This window comes from Polyodon spathula, chromosome 14 (assembly GCF_017654505.1).
Source record: "Polyodon spathula isolate WHYD16114869_AA chromosome 14, ASM1765450v1, whole genome shotgun sequence".
NCBI lineage: Eukaryota > Metazoa > Chordata > Actinopteri > Acipenseriformes > Polyodontidae > Polyodon > Polyodon spathula.
Genome location: NC_054547.1, coordinates 38430322 through 38449256, shown reverse-complemented (window position 1 = coordinate 38449256; position 18935 = coordinate 38430322). Strand labels below are relative to the sequence as shown.

Sequence of the window (18935 nt, the reverse complement as noted above, 5' to 3'; positions counted from 1 at the left end):
TCATTTCTGTTCATTACATTACAGATAACACTCCCAGTCTGAAGCATGTGTTTATTTATCTGTTTTTCCCTCCTACATTTCATTTTCGTGAATGTGTATGCTATCGGCACTAAATGAAGTGCAACAGCCCAGTACAGACTGCTAAGGAACTCGCAGTCTCTCTCTCTGCTGGATCTTCATTAGTTTGACGGATTGCCAGCAATGCTCAGATTAATTTAGCAGACGCTTCACAGTAAATCAGCTGTCAGTCCTCAGAGGGCACATCAACCAGCACTTTCTCACTGTCCGTAGTGATTGATTGTTTCCTTCATATTATTATTAAGCAGACAGAATACTTTGGAATATTTAAGATTTTAGAATATTTCAGGAACAGTGGCTTCAAACCTGGGTCCAGGAGACCGGGAGACCGGGAGACCTAGTCTGAGGCAACTTTGCTCTATCAACCCCCAAGTCTCCCCCGGTGTGCCATGCAGTGGCCTGAAACCTAGTCTCCTGAAACCAAGTTCCAAGCCTCAGAAGAGGCTCAGCGCTCCCTCGGTTTCAGATTATAATTGCAGTTAGGTCTATAATTATGAGTTTTAACGTCAGTGTCCAATCACCTGCTCCAGCCCTCCATTTCATACTATGTGAAATTCCTCCTCACTTTTCCCTGCTCGAGGTTAGGGCTAAGGCAGCAGGTTGGTGGTCAGGCTCCGAACAATCCCTTCCGGTCCTCCCTGCTAATACCATATATTCATACTGGTATGGTAAACTAAGCCGGCAGTGTTGTGCAATGCTAGCGAGTGTTTTGGGTGGAGTTTATGTGCGTGTCTGCTCAAACTAGCCCTGAGAACTGGTCCTGTTCTCTGACTGTATTTCCGATCACGAGGCTGTATATGTTGCGCAAAGTGAAAGTTAGAAAAAGGGAGTAACATAGTTAGGAGTGATTGATTATTAAACTCTACACTGCATGCGCTTGTCTGATCGACAAAAGAAACAGTGGGCTTTAAATATTTCACGCTGATCTTTTTAGAAAGCTGAAAAATAAACACTGTATCCACGGACAAAGCGTAAGTATATGGAGGACACGCAGTATCAGTTATACAGAGGTTACGTATGAGCAACTGTGTTTTTGTTACTCGTACGGTCAAATGTATCGCAGTTTCAACTTAACTTTCTTGTGCGCAACAATTAATAATGCGCTTGAGCATACGCAGTGCAATTTTATTAGTTATTTTATTTTATTTATTTATTTATCTTTATTTATTTGTTATTTTTATTACAAAATGCACATTTCTATTTCTATTTGGTGGACGATGTGTCGCTCCGCTGTTGCTATAGAAACTCGTTTTTGTTTCGGCCCGGTGGTGGTGGTGGGAGACCCTAGTCGTGTTATCTGTTGATTAGACAGCTTTATAAACCAGTTAAAACCACAACAATACCTTCACTTGCAGCCTCGATTAGATTCGACTCCAGAGATGAAAAGCCAACAAGTTTATTATTTATTATATTTATTATTATTATTATTATTATTATTATTATTATTATAAAATCACTGCGCCACCCTTAAGGCAGCATTTTTCAGAGTCACGTATTTGTACTGGAATTTCTGAACATGCACAGCCCGGTCTTTGGTTGCCTCAGTTATCATATTTATTGCTGAGTGCGCAACTGTGAACTTTAGGAATGAAAGATATTAATCATATTTATAAAAACATGTTACAGCGATTCACTGGTCAATTTTTAATAACCAGCGCTTTCCTGTGCTGCCGCGGGACCTTGTAAATCACCCAGTGGCATCCCTTTTGTCTCTAAATTGTGCAGAATATGCGTTGGACACAGATGCCACAGATTACTGTTGCAAGCCTTGGCTGATTTTGGTTTTTGGCAAAGTATTTTAAAGGGGTTACAGTAAATTAAATGATTCCATTTGGCCTACCTGCAGTGCACCCCAACGGGCTGTATAGATCTCATACGTGCAGCTTTGAATGAAACACATAGCTATGCAAATAGGGTATTATTTTCATGTGATCTCTTACTGCTTGCATTACCACAAGCAAGAATATATTGTAGTGATCTGGCACCATTTCCAGGCACATTGTTTGAAAAGAACATACGCGTTTGCTGTAACAATGTATCTGTTTCATAACTGATACATAATGTTAGACTCCCATTGCAAAGCAGTTTCTTAAACTGGGCTCACACAAACTTGCAACCCAGGGCTCAGTTTAATGTCTCTCTGTCGGTGTGGGCTATGAGCTATCTGCCTGAGCATGTTGCACTCGTTTGATTGGCTGAAGCTTGTCACATGGTGTTTTGCAATGTACAGAGGGAATGAGCTGGGGTGATTTATAACTGCTTCTGCTCCAGCCCTGTAATTTACCCGTTCATGGCAGGTGTGCTCCTCACAGTTTACCAGACACTGCTTCTTTTTGTTTGCTTCACAGCGTTGCCTGCCACCTGAACAGCCCACGGTCTTATTTAAACTGAATATCTTGCTGCTGCCTATGATACATTCCCAGAGCAAGTGGAGTGCCATTCTGTATCCTGCATTGCAAATGTAAGTCATTTCACAATGGGAAATAAAAATCTTTCTTTAATCATTATTATTCATATCTTTATGCAATGATATAACTTCATCTCTTAACCTTTTTGTAAGGGACAGCAGCTGTAATACTGCATTCATTTTTTTGTTTAATTCTTAGTACCTTATACAGTTCATAAGTAATGTTGTTTAAAAAAAAGCTGGCCAGCAGCAAAGCTGTTGCTATTAATTTCATGGGAGGTTGGGATTTATCAGTGTCCTGCTTCATAAATTTGTCACAGTCTAGTCAGCCATCTAGTCTAACCCATTCCAGTGACTGAGCTAGATTGGCTATGAGATATTACAGGCTATACCTTTTGAGACTTAACAGGATGTCATCCGAGTGACTCACACGCCGCTCTTTACTGAATGCACAGGATCATAAATATAATCTTTATACTAGTAAGGGTGCATTCTGTTGATCGTAACGGTGTTGGATCGTAATACAGCTAGCAGTGAAATCATTAATAAATAACTATTTTACGATAGCTAACACCTCTCACAGTGCAAGTCAGTGTGTTTCAGTATTTCTCTCCATAACAACACATTCATCTTTAGGGAATATGTGTTCCTGCTGAAAACTAAAAAAGATGAACGGAATAGACCCTCATAGTGTCCTAAAACTTTTTCTTTCTTCTTCTTCTTTTCCAGTATCCTAGTGGATCTAAGGCATTTGCCTTTTACAAAATGTATAATTCTGTGCAAAAGTACCAAACACTATATATATGTGTGTGTGTGTGTGTGTGTGTGTGTGTGTGTGTATATATATATATATATATATATATATTGCATGTACTGTATGATGAGGTCCTTTATCAATACCCATCATCACCCAGCCCTTTACATTGGGAATGGTATTTCTGCATTGGGCTGCGTGCTTACATTTACATGTATGCTTACATAAACATGGCTAATATGCTCCCCTTTTATCTCCACAGGGCTGCTTCAGTTCTGCTGCTGTGCACGCTGTGTGCTGGAGCCTCTACAGGGAGCCTCACTGCTGGACTGACCGCACCCCGCCCCGCAGGTCAGTGAGTGTCGTGATTGGTTGAACAGCATCGATTGCCCCCAGTTATTAAGGCATTAAGATGCCCTACTGTTAGGAGGCTCTTTAAAAAGCTGTCAAGTGTAATTTGATTAGCTGGCTAAAAGCTTGTCATGTTTTGGAATTGCCACAAATAAGAATTGCTGAAGAGAGGAGAGATCTTAAATGTTTCTGTGAGATTAATGCTGCTGAATACAGCTAGACCAGATGAGTCTAATTATCTTTCACTATACCCATTTGCAGAGCCAGGTGCAATTTTACTTTATATTGGTAATTTTTTGGTTTGTCTTGCTGCTAGTTTTGTGGTTGAGCAATTAGATCTGTGTAACATCCTTCCTGTGTCTACTGTTCAGAACAGATAATAAATAGCACATGATCTGTCAGGATGGTGTATATTTACAGAACATCTAGAAATTACTCCATAAATGGACCAGAACTGTACAACCTTTTAAATATGGCAAATCAGGAATTAAAATACCTTCAATATCTTCTATTTTAGGATAAGACACAAAGGACTGTTTGTGTCTTTGAAGTTTCATGACTTTGAGAAACGGACAACTGCAGTCGGCTTTTATTTGTAATGATATTGTGCACAGCTGCACGCACATGTGTAGCGTGAAACAGCGAGGCTAATTTATAGACCCCGGACAGTGCAATTACTAGAACTTGCAACCCCTGCAAAACAGACTAGCCCAGAAATCCAATTACATACTCTTCTGTGGAATAGTAACTTCCCTATAGATATGCACACATAGCTAAGGATGTAAGACCCTTATTGCATAGCAATTTCAGCCATTCCAGGTTTTACTAGGAGCTTGATTAGTCACAGTGTGTATAGGTAACAAGCTCACATGTGTCTTATTAAACTCATAGTAAAATTAGTCAGGTAACGCATCTTATCACGGTTGTTTTAAATAACAAAAAGGAAGCATGTTGGGAGCATGTGGGCTTGCCTGTTCTTGAGTATGTGAATCAACGATAAATGTCGATCTTGTCTTTGTGTTTGAATAACTGCAGTGAGTGATCCACTGTGTTAATTGAACCATTAATAACACTCCACTTCTGAACTGTCTGTAAATGGAGCTCAGCTAAGATTCCCATCAAGCAGTAAAGTGAATTGGATTGGTCCCAGGGTCAGGTCATTAGTTTTACTGCAGTTGTTAATGTAAGCACTGTGCCCTGGCTTTCCCTGCGCTTACAGGAACATGCATACATTATACATGTGTATACCCGTTAATTCAGAGCAGTGTTGTTTGAACATCACTGCTGTTTTGAAGCTAAGCAGTGAAGCTAGTGGTGTTGGATTCCTTTTAGTTCCCTGATCGTTTTAATCTTATCGTTAAAGATGTTTAAACTTTAACATACAGGGAATGTAACCAATCGAAAAGCCATCACAAAGAGCCCTGTGTTGTTTGAGCGCTGTTACTTTCTTTTGAGAATACGTGTGTACAATGGTTAAAGAGGCTTTGAATAAATCTAGAATCAAATGTCCTTACTGTGTAGGCATGATGTAAACCTGATTTGATGTAATGCATTTCTAAACTGTTTTTAATAATTGCGTGTTGAGTATTTGGTGCTCGAGTACGGTGTGCTGGTGAGGCAGCCTGGGCCAGTGTTTGATTTTAGTACGTGTCTTCCTGGAGCTCTCTGACATATTCAGTGACCTGATTCTGAAAGGAGTTGCTCGTAGTTCTGGTAGTTAGCAATATCAGATACTGTGTCAAGAAATGTCATCTCAATTCCATAATGCTCACACTGCTTTCTTAGAAAAGAACCAACACGACAGGTATGAAAATCAATGACCATCATTGATCAGCAACTTGCTTTATTATTATTATTATTATTATTATTATTATTATTATTATTATTATTATTATTATACTATATATATATATATATAATATATATTATTTATATATATATATATATATATATATATATATGTGTGTGTGTGTGTGTGTGTGTGTGTGTGTGTGTGTGTGTGTGTGTGTATATATATATATCAAATTAAAATTATTATTTAATTTCATTATCTTTTAATCTCTTATTACTGTATGTTTGTTCTGCATCATTCAGTGTTGTTGCTTGCCAACATCCTTTATAAACCACTGGGTCTACTTGTGTGCTGCTGTGTACAGACTTTCCATTCACTAACTAACTAGTAAAGGGAACAGCTTACAGTTGCACACTCCCTTTTCAGAAGCAACACCCATGTTTGCATAGTCTGGAGAATAAACAGACCTCTGAGCTTAAACAACAATGTAGATTGATAACACACACAATGGGATGTCAAGCAGGGAAGAAATTAAACATTGAGAAGATAATAAACATTAACCCACTGTACTTTATTAAAACCAGCCAGTCACATCTAGAAAGCAGACTGTGCATCAGCCAAGGAGAAAGTAAATGCTTTCTCTGCAGTATTGATATTTAAAGGGTTACCAGCCACCATGCTCTCAAGGGAGTGTGTGCAGAATGGAGTTCATCCATCACAATACTTATGTGCATCAAGCCACTTCTGAATTCAGCGCAAATCCCTGTCAGTGTCGTTCTTACCCATTCGGAGGTTATAGATTTGTTTGCAAACCACTTCGGAGTCTCGTGGTAATTAGCAATGACTGCTGGAACAATTTGCCTTGTCTGCTAGCAATTAAATAAGCTGCAGGCGATTCATAAATCATGGCATTGGGGACCTGACACAAAGCAGCTTAGCCAGACACCAGTGGCCACAGCAGACGATTAATCAGAGCCACTTAGGCAGGTGTAGGAACCCAGCTCCTCCACGAGGGTTTTCAGTAGCCCCAGTCACTCCTGCACAGCCCCTTCTGAATGCTCCTCGAGTGCTATTACTGTACATAAAAAACACTGTACTCTACTTACACATAGTAAAGGAGCTTCAACCAAAAGCTTTAAAATTCATTTTGGCTCTTCAGTTCATTCAATTGCTACATCCTCTTATCCTTGTGTTAGGTCACATGGTCTGATTACACAGAGGCCATTGGAGTGAGTTTGAACAAAAGAACACAAAGTGATTGGGCGCCAAGAGTAAGCAGCAGCAGCAGCAGCTGTCATCATTCAGCGGTGTCTTTGAAATATCTGCAAACGGAAGTCTAAAACACATGCAAAAACAAAAGATCTTCAACAGACATAATTTGGCTAGTTTAAAAAGAATGGAGAGTAAAACCTTGGTTAACACAACAAAGTAATTCATTATTTGAATTCAAATGTATTTATTTATTTAACCAGGATAGACCCCTTGAAATAGACATCTCGTTGTGAAGGGGGTCCTGGCAAGAGAAGATGGGGAAAAAATAACAACATGATAAAATTAATAAGTCATTCAAACTTTACAAAATACAATCATAACAACAGAAATACAAAATAAAAGCACAGAAAAGTAAAACAATTGCAATGTGTGAGACCCTGGTGGCAGTCAGTGTTTACAGCAGTGCCTCCTTCCTCTGACTCAGACAGCTGTTATGACTGGGGTACGTATGGGACCATGCAGGTGTACGAGGGGGAGGCCGGGAGGCTGAGGTGTCCGCTGTACTCCAACACCATGAAGTATAATTACAGCACTGCCCAGGCGGCAGGACTCACTCTGGTCTGGTATTGGACCAGGCAGAACCAGGACCTGGAAGAGCCCATCAACTTTCGCCTCAAAGACCACCGGATCAGCAAAGAAAGGGACATGCTGTGGTTCCGGCCTGCTTCTGTCAACGACACCGGAGCCTACATCTGCATGCTGAGGTGAGTTCATTCGCTAAACGACGTGTCTCTAATTGCTCTGTATTTACATAGCAGTTACATAGTGAATACATGTGTTACTTGTACATACTTACAGTGTTATTATGCATAGTCCCCATGTACTTAACGTGTACATCTTTTTGCACAATATATGTAAGTACACAATTGTATCAGATAAGGGTTATGGTAAGGTTTAGGCATAGGGATAGGGATAGGGTTAGGGTTATATCATGGAAAGAATTACACACTAAAGTACATTGTTACAATGAACAATAACATTGTAATTATGTGTATGTATGTATTTACTCAGTAACTGCATTGTAAATACACAGTGGTACCTTTTGTTCTTTATTCATATTTCACAACAAGAAATAAATAGCTCTGGATCTATGAGAGGGTTGCTATCTTGGATCCAAGCCTTGAATTTCTTACTAGCCTTGTAATATTAATAATTAAGTCCGGGCTGGAGCAGGTAATCACGCGCAGCTGGTTTCATGCCCCGAGCCTGAGTTTTGTCACGATCTTGCCTTTCAGAAACAACACTCACTGCTACAAGATCGCTGTTCCACTGATCATCCTTCAGAAGGATCCTGGCTCCTGTGTCAGCAGACACGTCCAGCCTGACAGCAAAATGATCCCTCTGGAGCAGGATGAAGAGCTGTCCTGTCCCAATATTGAAGGGTATTACCCGGCACAAGAAAAGCCTCCGATCAGCTGGTACAGAGTAAGGAGCTTATCACACAGGAGGTCAATGGCACTCCCAGCAGAGCACAGTGTAATCAAGCACAGTGCAAGCATGGCAGTGACCAGAGGGGTACAGTAAAGCATATTAATGAACGTGGCAAACCAGGGTAAATGCATAGTATAACCATGGGAAAAGTAAAACTGCTGTGCAAAATTACAGATAAGGGGAATCAGCTTATACATTTCCAACCACGCTCAAACAGTTATACCATCACAACATGGTTGAGCTTTCACTGTTGTTCATCCCAGTACTACGTTTAGCTCAGTCTTTTATTTATTGGGACTGATATTAAAACTAGTCACAGTGATTGATTACAGGTGTATTTGCACAGTACAGTAGGTGATGGGAAGATGTGAAGGTGTGAACCTAGAATAAGCTAAACATTATTCAACTGATAACTGGTTCAATTTTCACCACTGACATTTCTTTTTTTTTTTGATCCTGTAGAACTGTCTACCAGTGGAGTCCTACAGTGAGAGGCAAGTCGTGTACAACAAAATATATTTTAACATAATAAGATCAACCCATGCTGGGAACTACACCTGCATTGTGAACTATACTGCAAATGGAATCGCTTCCACTCTAACAAGGACCACATTTGTCAAGGTAGTAGGTAAGAGGTCACGTTTTTATGGGGTTTACATTTATTCGGAGTGGGGAAATTGAATAATGTTACCTTTTTAGTGTTGTAGTCACATTACAGTCACAAATCTAATATCCCTGAATATTTATAACTTTATTAAGTGTAAGTTTAAGTGTAACAAGCAAGAAGAAACACATTGATGGTTCATTTATTATTTTCAACCTCCAAAGTTTTTAAGTAGCCATACCGATAAATGGTTTTTGGACAAAATCCTGACTTTTTAGGTTTGTTTTATTGAATCAGTAAGTTGACAAATTGATTTCCATATATTTATTTTTCTAGGCCCATCTGTTTTGCAAAAGAAACCTATCATCCACAACCCTAACGACCAGCGCCATATTATCGTGAAACTGGGTAAAAAAAAAAAAAAAAAAAATCAAAATCTACTATTTTATTATTCTCTTTAACTATGTGAAAGCTTGTCATGTGTTTGGCTTTAAATGACACAGAGGATCAGGTTTTTACCATTGTATGACAGAGCTTTCATTTGCATGAAAGTGATGGAGCCCATCTCCAGTTCACAACCCTTCCTCCCTTCATAGAAATATCCTACCAGCCTTGTACTGTATCAGCAAATAACATCCTGTGACAACCAGTGACTTACAGTTCAGTAGATGTTAATGAGAAGTGAACACCTTAGCAATTGGAATTGGTTAAAGGAGTGTAAAGGCAGCGTGTCACCCCATTTCCTGCCAGTAATACTTTTTGATGTTTTGTTCAATCCCAGGTGCCCTGACCAACTTGTCCTGCCAGGTGTTTTTTCACTTTCTGATGAACTCCGAGACTGAGGTGTGGTGGACCATCGACGGGAAGAGAGAGGAAGCCTTCACAGATCCCCGGTTTCAGATCTACACCAGGTCTGCGGGTGTCTTTAGAGTACAATGGGCATTATACAATAATACATAGAAAGTGAAGAGTCTGTTAGTGCACATGAGAGCAATACATACAACACCCCGCTGAGCTCAGACCGTGCAAAACAACAAGCTGAGCGGGACACAAAGCCACTTTGCAGCTTGGAACGTGGTTTCAGGAGATGTGGTTTCAGGCCAGTGCACTGCACGGCACACCAGGGGAGACGGGGTTTGATACAGTTGGCTCAAACTAGGTTTACTGGTCTCCTGGAACCAGATTTCAAGCTACGGTTTCTGAAAAAGTGGCTTTGTCTTCTCTTCAGCTTAAGAGACGCTCTACACTTGGATGATGAGATGTCCTTTTTACAAATCTGTAAGTGGTGCCTGGTTCATTTCTACAGATTGCAATCTCACCTACAGTGACTCAGCATGTGCTTGCAGTTTCATTGCTCTGCTTCGAATGTTTTGTGGCCAGGGACCGGAGTGCTATGTATTATTTCCTAGCCGGGTTTGTGCTGTCACCAGGTTGATCTTTGCTGTAGATTGGAAGCCACGGCTAGGAGTGACTGCCTTTCAAATGCCTGTCTTGATTTTTGTTCCAGTGTTGAGTCTACAGAACTGGAGGATAAGATGATAACAAAGACTCTGCAAATCAAGGAGTTCAGCTTGCAGGATGTGAAGCGGAACTACACCTGCTTCGCACGAAACGCCGTCGGAGAAGAGAGAAGACAGGCCATTCTGAGCTTGACAAGTAAGGGGTGCACATGATCGGACTGAACCCCAGGGTTTCAAACATGCACAATTAGGATTGCTACACTTTGTAATAGCTTTGTTTCTGTAGCTGCAAGTTGGTTAAAAAAAAAAAAAAATGTATATAGATCTAATTTCCAACTGTATTGATTTAACCAGGACAGAAGCATGTAAATGTACATATATATATATATATATATTATATATAATATATTGATACAATATATATATATATATATATTAATTTATATATATTATATATCAGTTATATATATATATATATATATATATATATATATATATATATATATATATAGTATACATCTTTCCTGGTTAAATTAATACGTTCAGAAATTTGAAATAAACATATGCGTTTGCCATTTATTTATTAAAAAAAAAATTGGATTATAAGATGCTGTTAAAATGTACCTTAAAACCTGTTAAACCCCCAGCCTCTCACAGGCAGTTTCGGCCTGGAGGGCTATGGCCTTAAATAAATCACATTATCTTCCAAAGTATATACATCACAGGCATAGTTCAGGGCTTGAATTCAAGGCAACCCCCTGGCCATTAGGACTAAGATTTGATATAAGTCTTACTCAGTACCACACTGGAAGGAGATATCCAGAAAAAAAAAACATAAAAAACAAGAAACGCTTTTCATTTGAAACTGATTGAATAAAGGGATTCAATTCTACATGAGTTTTTACAAAGCTAGGCCCAAGGGTCCCCGGACCTCTCCAAACCTCTCCAAAAATGAATATTGTGTAAATCTTTATGGCCAGTCATACACTAGTTTCTTGAGCAAGTTCTAAAAGGGAGGTTACCTCCTGGCACCTCACACACTATACATTGCCACATGACTTAGATTTTGTAATCCTCTTTTTTACTTATTTGTCCAATATTTCATTCAAAAGGTGGCCTTTATGGAGAGCTTTTGGGTGCTCGAAATGTATCCATGATGAGTATCCATGACAGATACTCTCAGTTCATATGCCACAACTGTCAGGCACATTGCTCTCACATAACTGTGTGTTTGTTGCTACTGAGATTTTTTTGTAGCTCTGAATTTTCAGTACCTGACTGTATTTGTGTTACTCACTTGCTTGAAAGTATGTAAATGTCAAGAAGCAAAATAACAAGGAGATTTTTTTTCAAAATAAAGTGGTTACACTCATTCAAGCACTGCTGACAGGTGAACATGTGTTGATTATTGGATAAAGGTGTCTGCTAAATGTCTATAATAATAATAATAATAATAATAATAATAATAATAATAATAAGATTGCAGACACCTTTGCTGCTCTAAATCAGGCTGCTAGACTGAAAACACCTCAGTTCCTTTCATCTTTACTTTGATTGACATGTGGCAAACAAAGGAACTGAGTGAGTGATTGTTGGAGCAGGCAGACAGCTTATCTTGAAAGGCTAAGAAACCTACCCTGTCTCTAGGTGGGTAACATCACTCCTTGTAATCGTGGAAATATAAAAAAAGTTTGGTAAACACTCCCATGCAATAATCTAAATCAATGAACATCAATGAGAAAATAATAAAGATGGCCGGGAAGCAACAATTGCTTCTTGCAACTTGTATTGCATCGTAAAGATCAGAGGACCGTAAACAGCAGCACAGCACAGATGAGACATGGTGTTGGTCTTTACTATGCAATAAAAAATGTTAAAAAAAAAAAGTTATTTCTATGTGTCCCTTGAGTCAAATGCTTGTATTTTCTAATAGCATTTACAGTAAAAATGCATATTGAAAAAAATTATGCATAACAAAATAATAATAATAATAATAATAATAATAATAATAATAATAATAATAATAATAAATGTAGTGTGGATCCATTATACTTACAAATCCTGAAGAGGCTCCAATCCATCTTCAAATGCTGCTTCACAGATGCTGAATCAGCGCTCTCCAACCCAGAAAGTCATTTTCGCCGACACTTTCACTATTATCCATCTCCTCCAAAACTTCAAAAAGATTGAATCGACGACTTTTGGGATGTTTTGTAACACTGCTCGCCATTTCGTTCGATTTTATAAATTTTACAAATTGAAAAATGTTCAGAAAACGGTAAGAAGCCTTGATCCTAAGTGTGTAATGATGCGCTCTGGCTTGCAAATATGTGTCTTGTTTACACACGGACATCGATTACTCTTCAATGGATTAGGTTACAAACAAAGTCAAGGTATGATTGGACAGCTTGCGAGCTGCCCTACAACGTGATCAGGAAGATTTCACCATCGACAGATACATGCAAGGCTAGAGCAGCGAAACGCACAGCTAGTCGATCGGAGTTGTTTTTGAACCATGAGGTACTAGACACATTGTGAAGGGAATATCTCAGCGGTGAAATGGCGAATTTGAAAAATTCCTTCTCTGTTTGACGGTAGGAAAACAACGTTTTTGATATTGAGTCCGTTTTTTTTTTTTTGCTGTTTTGCTTTTGTAATAATATTACAGATGATTTTTGAAATATAATGTGTAATTGCAGAACCATGTCCCGCCTGCGGGACATAGGGGGCGTAGGAGATTAATAAGCAGCACAGTATATTAATACTTTAGCCGTATTCAACCTAATGCTTCCAACCCAGAATATTTTATTTACACCCAAGTGCACTTGCAGTTGTTTTGTTTTCTGTTCTGATGTATGTGTTCAATTGGCTGGGGTTCCTGAGTAATGGCATTGCAAAGCAGTATCCTTTTGTGTTGGGAACATCAGCGGAGAAGTGTTTGTTTATCCCAGCGTGCTGATTGAATACTAATCCTCGTTAGAACTGATGCAGTTTAAGATCTCTGTGTTGACTGCACTGGTCAGTATGTTGGTACTGTGTAATGCAGTATCTCTTTCCTGTATTGCAGCTCCCATGCCCACAGTAGAACTGGCCTGTGGTCTAGGGGTCATCCTGTTCCTCATGATCTCGCTCTTCATTGTCTATCACGTGTACTGGCTGGAGCTGGTCCTGCTGTACCGGGCTCACTTCGGAACAGATGAAAGTGTCACAGGTAGGGTTGAACTGTGGTGCCAGTTAACTGTGTCAGTCTTAGTATCATGTGTGAAAACGGACCCTGCTTCTTAACCATCCTTAAATCTATAGCAAGAATGTCTTGTTTAAGAGGGGAAAAAAACTTTGAGTGTGGTGCCCTCTGCTGTTCCTTAACTGATTTTATATATATATATATATAGTAAACAGACTGGCCGGAAATTGGGTTTGTGCCCCTTTAAAAATGTAACCCAGAGAAGAAACCTTTGTTTTTAGCACTTACGCGCACTTTAATTCAAAACACAAATCAAACAAACAGAAACAAACAAACACCTAGCTCCCTCGGAGCACTCACTAAACATATGCAGGTCCCTGACTGACACGCAGGACAGCTAAGCTGTTTACCTGACATATAACACCAAAGCAAAACACTTTAATAAAACCAGACGCAGGTTTCAAACAGAGCTTAACGACTTTCAGCCATGCTCTTCACTCCACAGCAGCAGCAGCCTCGAGCAGACTGGAGCTTCCCTTTTATATCCTGTACCTGGCTCTAATTTTTAATAATTGCCAGGTGCAGGTGATAATTAACCAATTAACAATTAAATTAAACAATTAGCTTGGCAAGGAGGCTTTTTAACCCCATCCCTGCCATAAAACATCCTTATGATTTGCAGGCCCCCTGTCCTGCTACATCTGTTACTATATATATATATATATATATATATATATATATATATATATATATATATATATATATAGACACACAGCTGTAGTCAAAGTTTATAATTTATAGAAATTTCTTTGAAAACAAATAATTCTAGGAAAAATCTTTTGTAGCAAAAGTTTTGCTTTTGTGGATGAGGAAAACCAGTTACAAGAAATAGATCTGTACAATTATTTATTTCACTACCGGCAGTTCAAAAGTATTCATACCTTGACAAGAAAAATGAAATTAATAGCTAGTTGAGGCACCATTAGCAATAATAACCTCTTTTAAACGATTAAGATATTTGTCAGTGAGCTTTTGGCATGATTGTTTAGTGATTTTTGACCATTCTCCAATGCAAAATTGTTTCAGTTCATTCAAATTCCGAGGACTTCTCTTGTGCACAGCCTTCTTCACCTCATACCACAAGATTCTCAATCGGATTTAGATCGGGACTTTGACGAGGCCATTGCAGAACCTTGGTTTTATTCTTCTTTAACCATTCTGAAGTAGATTTTGATGTGTGCGTCGGATCGTTGTCATGTTGGAAAAACAAGTTTTGTATCGAAGGGTTTCAGATTATTGGCCAATACTTTTGGTATGCTAGAGAATCCATTTTACCATGTATTGGAACTAAATTCCCTGTGCCATTAGAGGAAAAACAGCCCCATAGAAGGATATTACCACCTCCATGCTTGACAGTAGGTATGGTGTTTTTTTCTTTGTACCTCTCCAAACGTAACGACTACCAGAATTCATATCCGTCATTCAAATGTTGTTTTGCAAACTTTAAGCAATTGTCCTTGTGACATGTTCCTAAGAGTGGCTTTGTCCTTTACCTGCGACCATTGAGACCTTCACCGTGCAATACTGGACCTGTGGTTGAAATGGAAACCCCAGTCTCACTTGCAGACAATTCACTCTGAATATCTTTGGCAGTCAATCTCGGATTGTTATTAACCTTCCTCACAATTCTTCTGGTGAAAGAGCCTTCTTTCTTCCAGACTGAGGGAGCGTTGTGACAACACCATGAGTCTTGTACTTCTTGATAATAGAAACATTTGAAAGTGTGATACTCAAATGCCTGGAAATCTTTTTCTGCCTAAGGTCTTCAGATAGCACTTTACTTTTTCCCATATTGACTTATTGGTAATGACAGCATTCAACCTATGCCTAACCTTTTAATACTCTCTAAGAACGTTCATCTACAAGCCTGCATTTTCTAGACTTTTCTAGAATTATTAGGTTCTGCATTACCATAAGCAAAACTTTTGCTGCAAAACATTTTTCCTAAAATTTTCTGTTTTCGAAAAATGTATAGAAATTATAAATTTCCACTGGGGTATGTAAACGTATGACTACAACTGTATGTGAATAGAGCCCAGGGTGTGGTGTTGATGAAACCCTCTGCTGTAATTGCTGTATTCTACTTGGAAAGGTGCCTTGGCCCTGGGTGTATAACGTGTCTGTGTTTCTCAGTTGTTTTGCTTCTCATTGGCAGATGGAAAGGAGTATGATATCTACATTTCTTACGCACGGAATGCAGATGAGGAGGAGTTTGTTCTGCTCACGCTCCGGTCTGTTCTGGAAAACGAGTTTGGCTACAAATTGTGCATCTTTGACAGGGACAGTCTACCCGGGGGCAGTAAGTACACAGCAGCTCCTCGACCATCCACTCACATAAACATTCCCCTTTGTATTGATGATGGCAAACATTATTAGCATCTTTTAATTTTTTTTTTAGATATTTTGAGTTATGAAATGATGCAATGTTGAAATGTTTTTTTTTTCATTCAGAGATTTCATTTAATGCCACATATGCTTTCAGTACAGTATTGATAACCCTCCAGGTGTACTTCTTAGTACACTTGGAAGGCAAGCAAGAGGGAAAACAAAGGCTATCACAAAAAAACATTTAAACAGCAATTTCAAAAACATGCTTATGCTTCATGCTCTTTAACAATAGTCCGACACACAAAACTACAGTTTGAGAGCAGGATCCTCGCTTCCTTGCAGCAGTTCCTGTGGCTGAAAACCTAACTTTTCAATGCCTTGTTTCTCAGCGATCACAGACGAGACTCTGAGATTCATCCGGAGAAGCAGGTGTGTCATTGTTGTCCTGAGCCCCAATTACCTCATCCATGGAACCCAGGCTCTGCTGGAGCTCAAGGCTGGGCTTGATAACATGGCCCTGTCTGGCAGCGTGCGGGTTGTACTGGTTCAGTTCAGACCAGTGAAAGCTGCTGGCCAGGTGAAAGAGCTGAAGCGCGCCAGGGCAGCGCTGACGGTTTTTAAATGGAAGGGGGAGAAGTCCACTGACCTCCGCTGCAGGTTCTGGAAGCAGCTCCATGTAGCGCTCCCGGTGAAGAGAAAGCTCACCCCACAAACTACCCCTCGGAAAAGGTTCTGCCTTCTAGCCTGAAGGACATATGCCAGTGTTAAACTTTGGGAATTTTTTGTTTGTTTGTTCTCAATTGGTTTTAAATACTGCGGTGCGGAACGTGTTTATCTTGTGTTAAGTCCACCCACTGCAGAGCTAGAAAGCTTAGCAGATGGAGGCACAGAGTGATGGATAACGCTGCTCTGTGGCTACCACCATGGGCCTTAGGAGGGCGCTGTAGACCACAACACTGACGAGCTACGATCACATTGCCATGGAAACTTGTTTTTCTCATGAAGGGTTGCTGTTAAGATCAGTATTTCTTTTACATGCCAGTTTAATTTTTATATAGTTGTATTTTATGTCAGGTAAAATATATATATTTTTTTTTTAAATGCATGTGAAGACTTGTTATGGTTTATGATTTCAGCACATTGAATGTGAATCATTTGTCAACTTTTCTGTTGCTATGTTTATATATTTTTTTTGCATATTTTGTATCTTATTTTTTATTTTGTAATTTTATAGGAGAATAAAGAATTGTATATATTTTTAACCAGTTTTTTTTTCTTGTTTGGTATTATTATTTTGATCCATTTCCATTTACTACGAGATCAGTAGGGACTTTACTTACAGAAGGTTAAAGAGAGCCGTTTCAATTAACATTAAAGTTAGCATATCATGTTTCCATAGAGAGTGTACTACACTTTCTCACTGAGGCATTACATACTGTGGAAATCTCTGTGTACTGCGATTGGATAAAACTAACCAGGGATATTCTGCACACAGTCTCCCTTAACCCTAGCTGTGATCTTTAGAACCCACACATGCTTCTGTTCTCCAATCTCATCCCAATATGCATTGCTTGCGTTGAACCATGCCTGCTTCTTCCAGACAGATTTGTTTATTTATTTGTTATTACTTCCAAGAGAGACCCGAATGAAAAAGCAGGGGACTCTGAATGCTTTCTCGTCTGCTTGTCTCTTTAGATGCAGCGGAGGCAGTGTTGAGGTTTATTCAGCGTAGCCGCATACTGATGGCCATCCTGAGTCCAGATTATGTGAATGAAAAGAGCATCAGCATGCTGGAGTTCAGACTCGGGGTTCTCTGTCAAAACACAGGTGACACCAAGATCATCGTCATCAATTACAAACCCGCCGACTCCCCCTGCGCTGAGCTCCTACAGCTCAAACAAACAGCTTTCATCAAGTGGAAGGGGAAGAAATCCAAGAGCCCCCAGTCCAAATTCTGGAAGGCGCTACGCCTGGCCCTCCCTTTGAGAACCTTGGCTGCGGGCATCCGCTTGATAGACAGCTCCTCCTCCCATTCGGACATCAGCGTGGATCGGCGTCCAGCTAGAAAGGAGGCGGGCAAGAAAACGAGGCAGAGCGTCGCCTCGAAGCCTGCACAGAGCTCCAGCACGAAACCCAGAAGAGGAGCCTCTCCTTGCATGCCCTGCAGGGTTTGTGTGACCTACCTGGACAATGAGAAAGTGGATCATTGCCTGAGCTGTGGAGCCTCACAGCCAGGATGGCAGAGCCACCTCTCCAGAACCAAGAGCCTTGGCACTGAAATCAGCTGGACTCACATGAGACCTAAACTAGACTTCCAGCAACACAGGGCCCCAGCTCACAGACATGCTCACCACTGCTCCCCTGCCTGCCTTATCCAATCAAAGAGGCAGCTGTGTTCTTTAGCAGGTAGACAGGAACAGTCTTTGTAGGACGAATCTGCAATATAGTCTTTTTTTATTTAAAATATGACTGTAAACTAGTCTGAATTCATGTGGAATGGGCATTTTGCCTATTTGTTTTAAAGAAAAGCCTTTGGATTTAGGTGTACATGTACAGGTACAGGATACTAATTGATAAAATAAAGGTTTATCAGTTATTGAAATGGAACTCAAAATGGGATTCGTTGCTGAGCTGTTTGGTTGTGGGGATTCTCAAAGTAAAACTATTACACTTGTCTGGTGTAATTCAGGCTTTTTCAGTCTAGAACACAGTGTAAAGGTAAACGTGCAATTTTCTTTGTACTGTACTTGTTGTAGTGTTCAGAATGTCACAGCACCACCTACTGGAGATTTAACACATTACAACAGATGGCACAGAATCTCTTCCAACACCTGTTCAGGTAATCAGACTGAACTGTGTTAATATAGGGTGGATTGACTGCAGAAGAGGACACTTACACCTGTGCTTTGAATGTCAGGAATGCAGGAACACACACAGCTGCTTGTATAAGGTAATATGTAAATACAGTGAGAACGCTATGCATCCAGCATTAATACAAACATGATCAGTTAACGTGCAATGAATAAGATCACATATGTTTTAATAGACTTTAATGTTTAATGTCTCATGCAAAATGTACAGTGTAAAGCCATGGTAAACCATGAAAACTCACAACGTATCCTTCTTTCACCAAGGACACATAATAAAACTGACGCAAACATTCATACTTTATTATTATTATTATTATTATTATTAATAGTAGTAGTAGTAGTAG

The 18935-nt window shown here is 39.6% G+C and overlaps 1 protein-coding gene across 2 annotated transcripts; it reads left to right on the top strand.

The window, feature by feature from the left end:
* Positions 1-844: 844 nt before the first annotated feature.
* Positions 845-18346, top strand: LOC121326943 (interleukin-1 receptor accessory protein-like). 2 transcript variants are annotated; one of them, XM_041270603.1, is made up of 12 exons: positions 845-1049; positions 2427-2539; positions 3502-3590; positions 7079-7358; positions 7890-8079; positions 8548-8713; positions 9026-9097; positions 9471-9600; positions 10197-10345; positions 13217-13360; positions 15549-15692; positions 17417-18346. In XM_041270603.1, exons 2-12 carry the CDS (start codon positions 2487-2489, stop codon positions 18148-18150), a joined length of 2151 nt encoding a protein of 716 aa, XP_041126537.1. In that variant the 5' UTR covers positions 845-1049; positions 2427-2486; the 3' UTR covers positions 18151-18346. The 2 variants fall into 2 exon arrangements, with proteins under 2 accessions (XP_041126537.1, XP_041126538.1); XM_041270604.1 differs by lacking the exon at positions 17417-18346 and adding an exon at positions 16111-16888 and having other exon boundaries at positions 848-1049.
* Positions 18347-18935: the final 589 nt, after the last annotated feature.

Excerpts from the sequence above, each read along its gene's own strand:
- LOC121326943 (XM_041270603.1), top strand. The coding sequence starts at position 2,487 with ATGATACATTCCCAGAGCAAGTGGAGTGCCATTCTGTATCCTGCATTG. Across the intron at positions 3,591-7,078 it reads GACCGCACCCCGCCCCGCAG|ACAGCTGTTATGACTGGGGT; the intron begins GTCAGTGAGTGT and ends CCTCTGACTCAG. Across the intron at positions 8,714-9,025 it reads CACATTTGTCAAGGTAGTAG|GCCCATCTGTTTTGCAAAAG; the intron begins GTAAGAGGTCAC and ends TTATTTTTCTAG.